The sequence below is a fragment of the Eurosta solidaginis genome, chromosome 2 (assembly GCF_040869045.1).
Source record: "Eurosta solidaginis isolate ZX-2024a chromosome 2, ASM4086904v1, whole genome shotgun sequence".
In the NCBI taxonomy this organism is placed as follows: domain Eukaryota; kingdom Metazoa; phylum Arthropoda; class Insecta; order Diptera; family Tephritidae; genus Eurosta; species Eurosta solidaginis.
This window is the reverse complement of record NC_090320.1, coordinates 251,333,917-251,350,687: the sequence shown is the minus strand read 5'-3', so window position 1 is coordinate 251,350,687 and position 16,771 is coordinate 251,333,917. Positions and strand designations below refer to the sequence as shown.

Sequence of the window (16,771 nt, the reverse complement as noted above, 5' to 3'; positions counted from 1 at the left end):
TTTTGACATTTCTAAAAATTACACGTACAATAAAATGAAAATAAAGTAAAGTTCAGAATCTTATGCAAAATTCGCTAACTCCAATTCGAAACACGAATCTTCAGTAAAATTTGAAAATTTTCGCTAAGAATTTTTCTTAGTAATTAGTTTTGTAGCTCATTGAATTTTTAGTATAATAAAGTGTAAATTTTAATACTTTTGTTCCGATCTTTGGCAACTTTTTTTTTATCAGCTGGGTTAGGCATTTTCTGCTATACAAACTTTTGAACGTAATTTTGTTTATAAGGAAAGGAGCACAAAAGTGTTTGTGTCAATACTTTTTTCCGTGAGTGTATATGTAACTAAAAAAGTTTAAAATAAAAACACTTAATATTTTAAAATATTTTATTTAATTTTTTTTTATTTCTTTTAGAGTTTTTCCGTGTTGAAAGTGACATTTTCAATTTTTAAATTTAAACTTGTTCTAGGACAAAAATATTTTTGAACTATTGCGCGTACAAATAATAAATATTTTCATAAGATTTTTTTTTTCTTTTAAACAAAAAAGATAAATATTTTAATTTGCAACAATAATAGTAATAATCGTATGTAATAAATAAAGTATTAAAAAAGAAAAAAATAAATCAAATATAGTACATTTTAGCGCCGTTATCTTTATTATATGTAGTATAAACACAAAAACAAAAAAAAATTATAAATAGTTTACAAGCAAAAGTGGAAAATTAATGGTTTGAAAAAGTTTTGTGTATGATTATTACTTAGCAAACTTTGCTTATAATAACTGCCGCTTTATTATATAAATTGTTTTTTGTTGTTGTTGTAATATTAACGCTATTTGTCGTAAAATTATTTGGAAGAATTTATGAATTAATTAAATTATATATACATATATATATATATATGCATTTTTTTTATTATTGCATTGTGAACAACTTTATGATTATTATTATTATTTTTTAATATTAAATTAAAATTTAGGTCAGTTATCTTATTCCAATTTCAAATTTGCATAATAACTATGAGGATGCAACTTGATCCATTTAATTGGTGTTTCGTCTACTATTTTTTCATTTTCTTCTTCATTTTCGGCGCTAGGATTTTCTTCAATTAATCTTAATGAGTTTTCTAAAGTTTCATCTTTTGCTTCTTGACTGCAAAAAAGCACAAAGACATGTGATGAAGCTTATAGCTCATTGACTCAAAAAAGAAAGAAATCTTGCATGTACTACATATACACATATGTATGTATGTATGTATTTATATATATAAAAAAATTGCAATAATAATAATAATTGAGTATACTGCCGCCATTACTATTTAAGAATGTTATCGATATTTTTTAATTTGTTTTTAAATTTAAATTAAATTATTTAAGCAATGAAAATACAAAACTTATATAATATGAAAAAATAGTAAAATAATCGAAAAACAGAAAACACACATCGATTGCTACGGTTATTTTTTATTTATTTAAATTCTTTTAAGCGCGCAATTCGTATAAAACATATGCTATCTTAACAGTAGAAGGAACAATTGAAAAGTAAAAAAAAGCATTAGCTTTTAGAAATTAATTTGTATGTCAATGTTGCTTAGGGTGGGTCAAATTTATTGTTGAAAAGGCACATCCAGTTTCTGAATCTATGGGTCATACTGATTAATATTGTCTAAGGGACCATAGGTCTGAAATGAATTTCGAGCCTCCCTAATTTTGTTAGAAAATTTTATATCCCAATCCGAATAGCGGCTCTCACAAATAAAATACATGAAAATAAATGTCAAATTCGGATTCGGACTGGGATATAAAATTGTCTAACAAAATTAGTGAGGCTCGAAATGCATTTCAGAACTATGGTCCCATGGACAATATTACTCAGTATAACCCATAGATTCAGAAACTGGATATGCACATGAAGTTTTTTTCCAAATTTTTCTCCATACAATTTGACCCGCCTTAATGTTGCTATTTTCCAGAAAAACTGCATTAAAAAAAAAAAACAATACTTTAGAAACGCAGAAAGTGCGTGTAGATAAATATTTTTTGTAAAAACAACACTACCGTACGTCTTTCTTAACACGTTGCAAGCCGTCATATAAGCAAAAGGTATGGACTCAACTATAATGTAACGCAACGTATGTGAGAGAGATGTTAATAAAAAAATTGAGATAACTGCGAAACGAAAACTTTGTAAATCATAAACGTGCTAGCTTTTGCAAGAAGTGGGTTAAATGGTAAACTTGTAGTAGATTCACAATAAGATGTGCTAAGACTAAAATCAACTTTTTTCGAAGTTAGCCGCTAATACAAAGGAATGGGCTTTTCTATTTCGTTACTGTAGCTAGAAAAATTGCATAAAATAAAAATTGGTGCGCGATTATGCTGTTAAATAAACCTGATGTCAGCGGACACTCTACGTGTTAAGCTGAAAACTATAACTCTACTCTTAGTTTACTTCAATGAACTGTACACATCTGCAACTTACAGTTAAAATTGTAAACTAATTTGGCCTGTAGATGGGGCCGTCACGCTAAAGTGATTTTGAAAAGGCCTACAATATCGCGCGTGAGTTTTCGAAAAAAAAAAATGAAATTTAGATTTTTTGACAAAAGAATAAAAAAAGCGAATGTTAACTTTCGTTTTTGAAACTTCAAACAAACTATAAGACACATGCTAATATTTAGCAATGGTAAGGATGGCAGTGATGCTTTAGATAATATCAAAAAAAAAAAAAAATGCAAAGGAAAAACGAATTGCTGGCCACCCTAGCGACGTTTTTATAACCAGGCTGAAGAACAATGCAGGTGTGAACACAAGCGAAGCAGCGCTTTTAATTTTAGAAAAATTAATTTGTTGATTTGTATAAGAAAAAAAAAAGCACCAGAATTTCAAAAATGTGTTCGAAAACATGTGCGAAAATTCTAAGTGTACTAACTTTTAAAACATTTTGAGTATGTAGTCAAAACAATTTTAGTCTAACAAAGCATAAATTTGCAGTCTAAAAATTCGAATTGATTTTTGAGTTTTTTTTTTTTTTTTGTTCGAAAGGGTTGCCAAAGTAAAACCGAGGCATGTTTCAAAATGTTATTTGATGTTATTTGCCGCAGGGTGTGAACCTAGGCCTACCATATAACGGCGGCCTACATCTAAGGTGACCAGCATTTTTATTTATTAATTTTTTTGAAACTAATTTTAGAAAAAATACTTCAGATTGGGTGGTATGTAGTGAATATATTTTTTGTATTTTCTTATTCAATGCTTAACACATATTACTATTTCTATCAAGGTTAACGTAGTCGAATTTAATTTAGGCATTTTTCAAACACAAACAATTCACGTAGTGTTTTTAATTCTGGTCTGAAATATGTCAAAGACTAGGCCATTTCGGTGGCCAACAAGACAGTATTGAACCAAACAAATTTTTAAGAGTTTAAAGTAGCTTCGAAAACATAGGTACGGGCTTTCGAAGTTCGGAATTGGTGCGTTCATGTTAAATTTTTCATTATTTATTGGTTAAAAAAAAATACACAAATATATGACTTTTAATTTTTTTTTTTCAAAGATCTAATTTCGTACCCTCATAACACCTGTTATATACATTATAATCCCATGTTGATTGGTTTGATCCAAAATACAAAAATAAAATTTTATTATAGAGGAAATTAAGCTCGTATCATACGAGCTCATAATAAATGCTCCTTGTTAGGACAAATTTTTGACTTCGAGTGTTTGTTGCATTAATTTTAGCTTCCTGGCTTTTCATTTTCTACAAAAACTTTTTTTTAAAGGGCATCATATTAATATTTTCTCACTGCTACTTACAAATACAAATATTTATTTCGTATTAAAAAATGGCACTTAAAATACTTTTTTATTTAAGAAAAAAAAAAATTTATCATAACAATAAGATAGAATAATTATTGTTAGGCCTTGAGCTCGATTCGAACAAGCGAAAATACTTTTTATAAATCTCTTTAATAGAATTGTTTTGAAAAACTATTTTACAAAAACCTTACTACCGTTTGTTGCATATGTTTTATATACATATTTACGCAGCACATAGCATATAAATTATACACATATTTTCCATATGCATACAAGCTACATACATAGTATATACATTAGGGTGGGTCGATTTGTATGGACGAAAGCTAACCGATATCGCGCCATCGATTTTTCGATAGGATTTGGGCTCACGAAAAAAAGTTCCACTACGCATACACAAAAAAATTATTTTCGAGCCTACGAAATTTCATTTTTTTTACTTTTTTCGACTTTGATTTTTAAGGTTTTTTTTCATGACCTACTTAAAAAATTTATATATGTATAATATTTTTTTTTTTTTCAAAAAACTGTTATCGCCAACGTTTTTAGCGGACGTTTTTGGGTCGGACAGGGTATACACATGGTTCAATTATATGGTTGGCTCATCTCATCAGCTGATTTTATTTATTTCATTGAATGGCCGAAGGGATTGTCAAAAGGAGATGGCAAACTCAAAATGAAACCAGCACATTGGCAACATTTTCTTACACATACAAAAACTGCTAAGTTTTATGTTTCCATTCCATATTATTCGCACCAACACCAATACACATATTTTGACAATTTGAACAGACATATTTTGTTGCTTTACAGATGAGCCAACCATATAATTGAACCATGGGTATACATGAAAATTTTACAATCAAATGAAAAATTGTTTAGTAGGTCATGAAAAAAACTTTAAAAATTAAAGTCGAAAAAAAGTAAAAAAAAAAATGAAATTTCACAGGCTCGAAAATTATTTTTTTGGGTATGCGTAGTGGAACTTTTTTTCCTGATCTCAAATCCTATCGAAAAATCTATGGTGCGATATCGGTTAATAAATCGACCCAATGGTACTTACTAATTTTGAAAAAAAAAAAATACATAGTAAAGTTTAAATAGATTAATAGATTGAATTTAAGAAAACAAAATATAAGCAATAAGTACTTAAAACAAATTTAACACGTTTTTAATAACTTTTATTAAATGTGTTTCTTTTTATCATTACAATCTTCCTACATTCGCTACTTTGAATTGCAAGAACATTCAAAAATCATAAAACGTTTACATAAAAATAAATACGAAAAGTATGTATGTATGTATGCGCTTTGTATACATTAGAGACAAAAAAAATTATATATATAAAGAACAAAAAATACAATGTCGCACAATCAATAAACATAATACATTAGATATATAGCAATCGAAAAAAATATAGTACTATTTACGATATATAAAAAAATATACATATAAGATAATGTAAGAATACAAAAGAAAAGTCCAGCAATTTAAGCTTATAACACATATTTATGTATATAGAACCAAATTGGTATAGCGTGAAATGTTGTGTATGCATGTAAACAATTATTATAACAATACATTATTTGTTTTTGGATTATTTAAATAATAAAATTTTTTCATCACTTTTAAATTTGTGTAGTAAGTAAGCGCGTTTACTAGAAAGTAAAAAACAAAACAAAATGCGCCGCACACGCTTAAATATGAAGCATATTAGGATGGCACATATCGACGGCTGAGTGGAATATCACCCTTTCTAGGGCGCCGCTTCGAAAACGCCCTATCTCAGAATATGTTTTAAAAATGCCACATCTCAGCTCAAATTCAATATGCTGGGCGACACCAAATTCTTAGATAGGGCATTTTTGAAACAAATCCTAAAATAGAGCATTATTGAAAAGTCTTCTGAGATAGGGCGTTTTCGAAACGAGGCCCGATAAAGGGGATATTCCACTCAGCAGTCGATGTATGAAAAAAAATCCAGCGCGTCCTTCTCTGATATTTCTCGTCACGCCGTTATCATTATTTGAACTTAAGTACTCCATTATATGACGAGAAAAAGGGTGATGCAATTTTATTTTTCACCAAACTGCTTCACAAATATACTCTATACTGCTGAGGGGAAAGTATGCAAGGCGCACTTTCTTTACATTATTACAGTCCAATATTTACGCTATACAAACGTGTAACGTAATTAAAATTTTTTCTATTTAAACAAGCCAAACTTACCAAAATAAAACAATATTAATAAATATACGTAATATTTTCTACAAATTTTGTATTTACATACATTCCAACTGATAATAATATAAGTTAAAGGTATTAAGTCTCATTTCAAGTGCTTTATGTATTTATGTATCTATTCGTTATGATTTTACTGTGTGTACACCCAACAATTGTTTTCGGAGCGTTCAGAGCAACGGCGCAGTGTTTATGAGTGCTTAACAAATGTTAATCAAAAGCAAGAATTAAAAAATGTAAAGCCTTTTATTATGCATTTTAAAAAAAAAAAACTGCGCGGATTGGTTTTTCTTTACTTTTCAATAGTTTTATTGAAGTATTTTTGGATTCATATAATTGACTATTTTATGAGTCGTATTTGAGACACTGCTGTTGACGTTCTGAGTTTTTTTGCCTGGTTATTTAAGGTAAATCTAAGAGTGCTGGGTTTGAACTTTTAATAGCTTTATTACATCCTTTTTCGCTATACCCAAGAACCTTTTTTATGAGTCATAAGTGAGTCACTTTAGGTTTCATATAACCTTCACTTTTTAAACTTATTTTTTAATAATTCGAAATATTCTCTCTTATCAAAACCTTCATAAGCTTTTTTTGAGTCATATATGAGGCACGTTCGATTTCATTCTCAACTTTTTTTGAGTTTTATTTCCTATAATAAATGCGCTCTCTTTTTATAAAAACGAGTCACCATTGTGAGTCGGAACCATTTTGATTATTTTTGTTAAAGGTTTGGCTTTATTAATATCTTTTTCATTTTTATTGCTACATAATACGACCCTTTTATTAGTTACATTACAGTCACTTTAGGTATCATGTAGTAAACTCTGAGCTTGTTTAACCTTTTTTTTAAATAACTCTGAATACTGGCATTTTGTCTCTTCTGAGAGATATCATGCAAGCCTTTTATGCGTCGAAATTTTTACTTCATTCCCCACGTTTTTCCAACTTTATTTCCTAATAAATGCGCCTTTTTTTAAGCACTACTTGTTTTTTTTTTGGAAATTTGCGGACAAATAGTTAGATATATGCAGTGCAAAATGACTACGAATACAGCCACTCCTAAGACTCATTTTTAAATCATTTTGATGGGTCATAAAGAGGCCACTAATAAATGTCAGGCAGTCAGATAAATCAAAGCAAAATGATGCCGATTGCAATAAAGTTTAAAAATAAACTATTAGAGGCGTTACATTCAAATCTGTCTTCATCTTTAAGGCTTAATTGCATTTTTTTTGAACTCAAGAATATTTTTGTACGTCATAATTGAGCCATTTATTGAGTAATTTTGGAATCACATAAATACACTTCATTACTGTATTTTACCACTCTGTCTTCATCTTTAAAGCTTAATTGCAGTTTTTTTGAACTCAAGCAAGAATATTTTTGTGAGTCATAATTGAGCCATCTATTGAGTAATTTTGGAATCACGTAAGTACTCTTTATTATTGTATTTTACCAGTTCGCTTTGTACGGTTCATTCCTTGGCTCAAGACTCCAAAAACCTTCATAGGAAAATACGCTTTTTTGTAGTCTTTAAAATAACACTTCAAGTATGTTCAATATCGATACTCCTTTTGAATTTAAATTTTAGGGCGCCTCATAAACAAAGACTTGCATTCCTAAGCACTCCGAGAGTTTAGTGGATATTTGTTTTTAATATTTTATATGCCTGTGCTTTTATGTTGTTATTGGCGGTGTGTGTATGTCTGCATATAAGGCTGTTTTTTTTTTTTTAATTAACTTTATACTATTTTTCTTCTTGTTTGTATCAAGAAGAAAAAAATTTATGCAATTAATTTTTAATTAAAAATAATTTACATTTAAGTAAATCAGTTTTTTTTTTTAATTTGTTAACTAATTTTTTCTCCTTCTTCGTTTGCTAAGTTTATCTTTAAATAATTTTTCCGTTCAATTGTTTGGCGTCTATTCACAACAACGTCTTGTTTCTTTAAGTTTACATATAAGAAAATAATTTCGCTTCTCACAAAATAAGTCACTTTGTACATACATACATATTGAAATTACTTTCATTGAAAAGCAATTTATGTCGGTACTAAGATGCAGTGACAAAGACTTAAAAATTTTGTTAAAAAAAATGTCAAATTTTTTTTTGAAAAATCAAGTTCTTGAATAAAAAACCAAAAAATTTAGAAAAAAGGCTTAACAAAATTTGGAAAAAAGTATTTGAAAGAAAATTAGACACAAAAAAAAAAACAGTAAACCAAATTTGGAAAAAATTTTAGAAAAATTTAAAACAACTTCAAAACAAACTTTTCTGAATGTAACTTATTTTATAACAAAAGTAATATTAAAAAACAATAAAACAACTTCAAAACAAACTTTTCTGAATGTAACTTATTTTATAACAAAAGTAATATTAACAAATTTTTCGAAATTCAAAAAATTTTTAATATTATAGCCAAATGAATTATATTATAATTAGCAATACTTATATTGATAACATAATCACTTAGAGAGTCCGAAAAATATTTCAAACATTTTAAAAATTCATAGGTTAGTAAGTTTTAAATCAAAAAACATTAAAAACAGTTTCGTGTCATTAAATTTCAGTCTGACGAATTGTTAGCATTAATATAAGTGTCTTAAACATTGCGTTAAATTTTTAGGAATTTTTTCTTAACACATTCTATTTAAAAAAAATGAAATAAAAAATCCAAAGTATAGATTTTGTTCATTAGTGTGTTGAAAAAAGTTCTAAAAATTCAGTGCGATTTTTGAACTACTAAAATTGAATGGACTACCAAACTGTACTTTTGGTTTTTGATTTAAAATATTTAAAAAAAAAAGTTGTATTTCTTTCTTGAGTTTGCTGATTTTATAACACTAAAATATGATGTAGTAGGAAGCTGGGTACTCGAAAGAATATCCCATTTTGTTTTTGAAGTTTTCTCAATTTAAACAAAATTTTAACTACCTTCAAAACTTACAAAAAAAAAATAATTTTAATTCAGAAACGTGATTTAGTATGTAGGTATGTACAAAATAACTTAAAAAAAAAATAATAATAATAAGCACTTGCTTTTGTGACAAACGAAGTTTCCCATATGTCTAGTTGTCTTCTACAAGCGTACATGTCATCCATAGTACCAACGCATGTACATATGTATGAATCTGAGTGTCCGATATTATTTTTTTATTATTAAATTATTGAAATATTTTTATCCTGCGTAAGGTCTGCACAGCTTGCATATGAATCTGTTTGTATATGTGTGTGTGTATTTTTGAAATAGTATTTTGTTTGTTTGCTGTCATTTGTTGTTGTGCATGTGAAATTTGCTTTGTTCACCTAATTTTTTGTCTAATCTAATCTCCCAACATACATGCAGCGTTTTTATGTACATATATACACAATCTAAAAGATCGTATATATATTATATATACATATGTATGTATGTAATGCATATACTACGTATACGTTTGCTTTTTTGCTTATTTTCTTCCTTCTATAGTTGTTGTTTTGTTGTTTGTAAGAACTGTGTCTGTGTGTGTTTGTTTTGTTGTTGTTGTTGTTGTTGTACAAAACTTACTGATCTTGTGGATCTGTATCGCTTTCTTCCAATTCAGTCTTGTTGCGTCGCTTTTCATAAATGAGAATGATCGCACAGAGAGTCAGAACTTCAGCGCAGATACCAAGGAAAGGCCACAAGGCGGCGAGTTTGCCTAGAGTACGAAAAAAATTTATAAATGAAAGATATTAGAAATAGAATTGGATACTAGAAACCACTCTCACATACCCTTAACTCGAACAAATGATGTATCGCTGGCCTCGGCGTAGTCAGCATACTCATTGGCGGCATTACGTCCAATACATTTAAAGTCGCCTCTATCATCTAAGCTTATATTTTCAACAGTCAAGATTGCGTTTTTCACTTGATTATCATCGGGTTTCAATATATAACGACCTGTGCTGCTTGTGATATTTAAATTACCTGCAAGTAAATATACATTTTTGTGGTAATTATAATTTTTCTACATCAAAAATATGCAAGCAAACAGAGCTGGGTCAATGCAATTACGTTAATGAATACAATAACGTTTCCTTCTTAATAAATGTAAAAAGTAATTACCTTTTTCGTTATATAGAAAGTATTTTAAATGTAATCACAATATAATTGCTTTAGCATTATTAGTAACGAGCCGCACCCTTGCTCATCTTGCGCAACCAATATAAAAGTCTCTTATCAAATATCAACAGAAATCAGCTGTTCTATCAATCAATTAAAAGTTACAGGTTGCGCTGCCATCTGGCGTATGGAAACAACTGCCGGTAATGCAGTGCAAATATTCACAATAGTGCCATAGTACAAGTAGATTTCTTTGTGTGCTCACAATCGTTTATTTTAACAAATTATTTTAATAAAATATAGCTAAACAAGAGCACTACGACCAAAATTGCCCAAAACTCGCTAATATTTTTACAACCAAAACTTCATTTATATATTGGATTCCAAATAAGTGTGAAGAATGGGCCCGTACATAAAAACAGCAATTAGAAATAATATATATGAGCCGGACCCGTGCGCAACCAACATAAAAGTCTCTTATCAAATATCAACAGAAATCAGCTGTTCTATTAACTTACAGCTTGCGCTGCTATCTAACATATAATAGCAACTGCCGCCAACCAATTAAAACTTACAGCTTGCGCTACTGTCTAGCGTATGGGAGCAACTGCCGGTAATGCAATGCAAATATTCACAATAGTGCCATAGTACAAATAGATTTCTTTGTGTGCTCACAATCGTTTATTTTTAACAAATTATTTTAATAAAATATAGCTAAACAAAAGCACTACGACCAAAATCCCATCTTTACAGCCAAAACTTTATTTACAGATTTGGATTCCAAATAAGAGCGAAAAAGGGACCCGTACATAAAAACAGCAGTTAGAAATAATATATAAATAGTGGAGAAAGAATTTTATTGTTATCACAATTACAATCCTTAATTATTGCAAATAGCTATCAAATTCCTTATAAAGTAAAGCAACCAGTAAAGCTTTAAATGCATTTAAAATATTTTCAAAATAATATCTTTTAATGTATTAAAAAATAATTTTAATGTAAATATGAAAAGTAATAAAGTCCTTAAATATACAAAAATTATTAAAATGTAATTAATAATGCCTATCTGACACAATGAGGATACTCCTCGAGGATAAGACTCTCCGTACCCCATTTGTATCGATTACTTGAAGTTCGGCCCATAGATACCAGGTCCCGTTCTTGTGTCATCGAATTTTGACCAATCCAGTGAACCAGACCTTTGAGTCAGGATCTGGATATGGATTCCCTGTTTCCCAAAAAGTTCTGTCCATAATGAACACCTCAAATCACCTTGATTTTCTGAGCGACCGCCGTGATGTGGCGCTAGCGTGCCTCACCTACCACACCGGATATCCTGTGTTCGATTTCCGGGCACAGCAACATCAAAAATTTAGAGGCAGATTACGCTTTATTTTCAGTAATTATATTCAAAAAGTAAGTAAATACAGTTAAGACCTTCTGTAGTTCTTAAAAGTAATCAATTCCTTTAGCATAAATCAAATGTAACAAAAGCTATTTCAAAAGAATTAAAATCAAGTTCTTAACAAATTTTGAAAACAATCGACTCCTTCACTGCATTGATTACAATGAAATTAACCCAAGAGTAATTGAGCCAATAATTTTAAGAACATTGTAGTCACAATTAAATTCTTCAGTAATTATTAAAAGTAACCAAATTACATATATTACTCGGTAATTAAAAAGAGTACTCAATTCTTTCAGCATAGAGCATAGTTTCAAGTGCATTCCTTACAAATTTCATTAACTACGCGCTATTATTTCAGTAATAATTATTACTGAAATAATCGCGAGTACTCCATGCATGCATGTATTGAGTACTCGCTATGGACCAAGCGATGCTCCAAAATTAACCACAATTCGTACAAGAAATATGGTCCAATTAACATTGCGATGTCCTAGGACTGGACCATATACTCCAGCTCAGCATTACATCAGAGTTATCAATGGAGTACCCACAGTCCAATAAACATCGTGCAGTGATTACAATCGTTAAAAACGATCAATGATCGGCTTACAATATGTTCGTGTAGAAACATGAGTTGGCCCATTGCTGCATTACAGTGGAGTAGAATGGTAAGTACTCCAGTATGACATAAGTGGACCACATGATCAAAATTCGTAAAAACTTGAACAAAATGTTACTAGCTTTGGAAAAATTCTGTTCGTTCAAACAAAACTTTTGCAACAAGAGGGCGCAATTTTGAATTTCGCTTGGAGGAGAAGTTGCAAAATTGCACCCGATAAATAGGTGTCCCGGTATCTCATAATTTTTTGCTCAGTAAATTCAAAAAAGGGTTTTTCGTTTTGTATTGATAACTGAAAAACTAGTTTTTTGTTGTTTTCCCATTTTCTGTGCTTTTTTCGATTTGGTGGTTTTTTTATTTTGGTGTTTTTTTTTTAACAAGTGGCACCATCGTCATAAGTACAAAGTAGAGAGCGCAGAGAGCGTAAAATTCTCTTTGAAATTTGCTCATGCATTGACAGTTATTCGCTGTTGCAATGACCAGTGAGATCAGTTGTGTTAACAGAAAAATCAGTTAGATTGATTAGGAATCTGTCAATTTTACAGAATTTTGTTAACTTAAGAGCGTCAATTTCTCTTCTGTTGAAATGACTAAACTAATTTGTTCGCTTGACAAGGAACTCGGTCGAATTGACCATAATTCGATCAATTTCACCGAATCTCCGTTAAGTCAAGAACAACAGAACCGATTTGTTGATTTTACTAGCACCATTTCTTTCAGTGTACATTAGTTCGAAATTATAAGGAGTAATTAATTCTTTCAGCATTGAGAAAAAGTTCAAAAAGTAATTAAAATGGGCTAGCGCCATTTCTAAAAGTAATTAAACCATTAATTTTTATAAAAAGTATTATTACGCATTGATTTTGATTTTACTTTAATTAACATAAAACGTACTTCATGCCTTTGCTTAATTGCGTAGAGAGTAATTAAATGTCTAAATAAACCATAGTTTGCTCAGTGGTTGGAATTTAACCACTACAGATGTTACTTTAACTTTGATTTCGTTTGCTTTCTTTCCCTTTTATCTTCTTTCCTTCCATTTTTCTTAACTCCTTTACTTTCCTTTTTTTATTTTATTTTATTTTATTTTACTTTATTTTATTTTATTTATTTTTTTTAATTTTATTTTATTTATTTTATTTTATGTTATTTTAGCAAAGAAACACAAAAATGAAGTACTAGGCATTCCCAAAAACAATCGCATACGACCCAGCTCTGAAAATATAAATATTTCAACATATCACATACCAATTTTCCAAGAAATTTGTGGATCTGTACCAACAGATATACAGGCAATTGACAATTTCTCACCCTCAACAACACCGGTATTTGAAGGCACTCGTACAACAACGCGAGCTGCAATGAATAAAATTAATTAAATTAATTTTATGTTTTAATTAAAACAGTAACCGTAATACATATACAAATAAACTTTTCTAACTTCATCGGTAAGCAATTAACAGTCACGCAGATGCTCCATATCACCCAGGGGTGTGTTCATATCAGCAAGTTTCCAGGACCGTTGCCGATTAAGAAAGTTTATAAAAAAATTGTTTACTTACCAACTACATTAATATCTTTCTTCTGATTATCGGCTATACAACTGTAGAGACCATCATCGTAGGTATCTGTTCGATCAATTATGAACTTTCTTTCGGCCGAAATAATTTTATAACGTCCAGCGAGTTCTTTGACTTTCGCGACGTCCGTCCCGTTTTTCTGCCTGGAAAAATAAAAGATAAATACGCGCTATTAATATTAGGCTAAGAATAAATCGAAGTTGTCGATTATTTTAATAATTAGATTATAATCTTGGGCTTGCGATTTCATCTTTCAGCTTATTGAGCATTAAAATACTTGGATGTTCGAATCATATAGCTTTCGTTATAATATTGTTGTTGTTGTTGTTGTTGTAGCAATAAGGACACTCCCCGAAGGCCCTGGGGAGTATTATCTTTTTTGATGGTCTTTTGCCGGATGCAAATCCGGTACGTTCCGGTACCAAGCACGACCATTTCGGGAACGATTTATTATGACCACATACGACCTTCTTGGCCATGCCGTCCTCCTACCCCCTAGATCCATGAGTAGTTCGGGGTCGCCAGAGCCTCGGCTGTTAATGAAACAGGATTCGCCACGGATAGGTGAGGTTGACAATTGGGTTTGGAGAAGCTATATATTGCGCTGGCAACCTGAAAGTGTTGCGCTACACAGCCCTTGAATCTGATACTTTAGTCGCCTCTTACGACAGGCATACCTACCACGGGTATATTCTGACCCCCTAACCCGTTATAATCTCTTGTATTGCATTTCTTAAGAGTTATTACGAATACGTTTGCCATGTAGTAAATAAAAGGACTGGTGGCATAAAGTCAACGGTAATAACGTCAATTGGCCTTATGACCACATCAAATGGCCACAAAGTCAACTGAAGTGAGGTTCTTAGGAAATGGTTAAAACGTCAAATTTGAAATGGTTAAAATGTCAATATTGACATTGTGACCATCTTGCTTTTCCGAAATGGTTATTAAGTCAACTTTTGTATTCTCAAGTGACCATAAGGTCTACTATTTTGTTTCGCACCTCCACGTATTGAAATTTTAACCACTGCTTAGTTTGCAGTTATGTTTTTTTATTCACAATTTTCGATACGGCGGTCCATTTCCTATATTTTGGTCCTATTCTAGTCAAAAATCGGATAAAGAAATGGTCCATTTACGTCCTCTCTGAAATTAAAAGAAACTGATTCAACTAAAAGTTTAAAGAAAAAAGTTTGGAATAAAGAATCGCACGGTGGCGCGTACGGAACCCTCATGTTTTATACCTACTCCGTACATCCTCTGCAGGGCAGATGCACTTTCTATAATAAGCTTTTCATGACACAAATACACTCGGAGTGTTTGCCAAGCCACCGCAGAGGAGCGACACCGCTTTAAAAAACCTATTTTTCTAATTGAAAGTACTTTTTTTCTGTATTATTAGCATTGATTTCCCGGGGACTTGAACCCGAACCTTCGAAGTGGTAGTTGAAGCACGCTACTACCACATCACGGCTGCCGCCCCAAAATAACATTAGAGATAGTTATGAAATGGTTAAGAAATACTCAAGAAAATAATACCTAAAATAGTCCCGAAGTGTTCTTATAACAGCCCTAAAAAGATTTAAAAACTGTCCTGAAATAATTCCGAAGTGATCCTGCATTCATCCTAGAACTCTTCTGAAATATTTTCGAAAGTTGTCCCAAAGTGATAACTAAAATAATCTGCTCATATTTGATCCTGAAATAATCTTAAAATGATTCTGAAATAGGTCTGAAAGTGGTTCTGAAAATTGTACTGAAAAAGTTTTGAAATTATCCTTAAAATTATACTGAAGTGTTCCTGAAGGCATCCCGAAGTGTTCACGAAAGAATCCCCAAAATGGTCCAAGAATATACAACATAATTCCATCCCCTCTAAAATATAATATATGTCCCTCAATCCGTTCAGCATGGACAAGGTAGCACTTAGCTTCAAAATAGTTGATGTGAACACGCATCCTCCCCCTTTACTGCTCGTTAAAATGTGTCCATCTTTAATTGAATGATTTGGTATGTCCTCTTTTTATGGAAAAAAACGATGAGTCCCTGTTTTGTTGCATAAATCGATGTGTCATAGTTTGAATGGGGAAAACACGGGAAGTCCCCTTTTTCCTACCTTTTTAAGCACTTTTACGGATATGTTAAGCTTTATTCACTCCTAATATAAATCCCCTTTTATCGACGTCCGTTCATATGTGAACCATACTCCATGTACCATCGGCCTAGATCAAACAAGGCTCATAGTTGTAACTATTTCGGAAAAATGCTTAGACCTCGACGTATTTATGTATGTATGTGACCATGCGTTGGTCTAGGTGAAACAAGCCTGAGAGTTTTATCGATTTAAAAGTCCGTACTCTGTGAGAGTGTCAAAGGGTTAGGAAGGGGAGGTCTGTAGAACGAACAAATTTTTCTAAGTTGTTACACCTCGATTTATACATATGGGCCATATAATTATCCATGGTCAAGCTCAATTTACTTCAAGTTTAAAAATTAGGAGTAATTAAAAAGTAAAATTTCTCGGAAGCGTAGGGCTACCCTATCTATATATATTGCTAACAAAAAAAAAAAAATCTGATTCCTGATCTGTCCAGGCGACCTCGCATGACTTATGCACATTTCTTTTCAGAAAAAAATTTTACCCTCATGTTGCACCCTTAAATTCTAGCCTTTGAGCAAGGCCACCTAGAGCTATGTAAAATGATTTTTATTGTAGGTAATGAGATCCCTTTTCTTTTTCTGTGAGAAATAGTTTGTTAAAGGAACACACAAACGCGCTGGAGAGCTAAGAAGAACTTACAGGGCGACACTATTTTCAGAAAAGAAAACGCCATTAGTCACAAAGGCGATTGAACAATAATTAAAATGTAACTGTTTCCATGTGCCGAGTTCAGCCTTCCCTACGTTAGATATAGACCCATAATAATTGGGTTCTGCGGTGAATGAGGACAAAGCACAGTACTAATTGCTGCCATCCAAGCAAGAATCTGCGAATTCGAGATTTGGCAGCCAAGTCAC

The 16,771-nt window shown here is 31.1% G+C and overlaps 1 protein-coding gene across 18 annotated transcripts in view; it reads right to left on the bottom strand.

Moving 5' to 3' along the window:
• Positions 1–16,771, bottom strand: part of Bsg (immunoglobulin domain-containing protein Bsg) — a 222,577-nt gene that overhangs the window by 25,341 nt on the left and 180,465 nt on the right. For 17 of the 18 annotated variants that reach the window (XM_067767613.1, XM_067767601.1, XM_067767600.1 and 14 more), the window contains 4 exons: positions 13,736–13,896; positions 13,422–13,529; positions 9,817–10,011; positions 9,610–9,742 (listed from right to left, as the gene is read on the bottom strand). In XM_067767613.1, coding sequence (XP_067623714.1) covers positions 9,610–9,742; positions 9,817–10,011; positions 13,422–13,529; positions 13,736–13,896 — 597 coding nt within the window. Of the gene's footprint in view, positions 1–372; positions 9,743–9,816; positions 10,012–13,421; positions 13,530–13,735; positions 13,897–16,771 lie in introns of those variants that run through there. The other variant, XM_067767616.1, reaches the window with a different exon arrangement.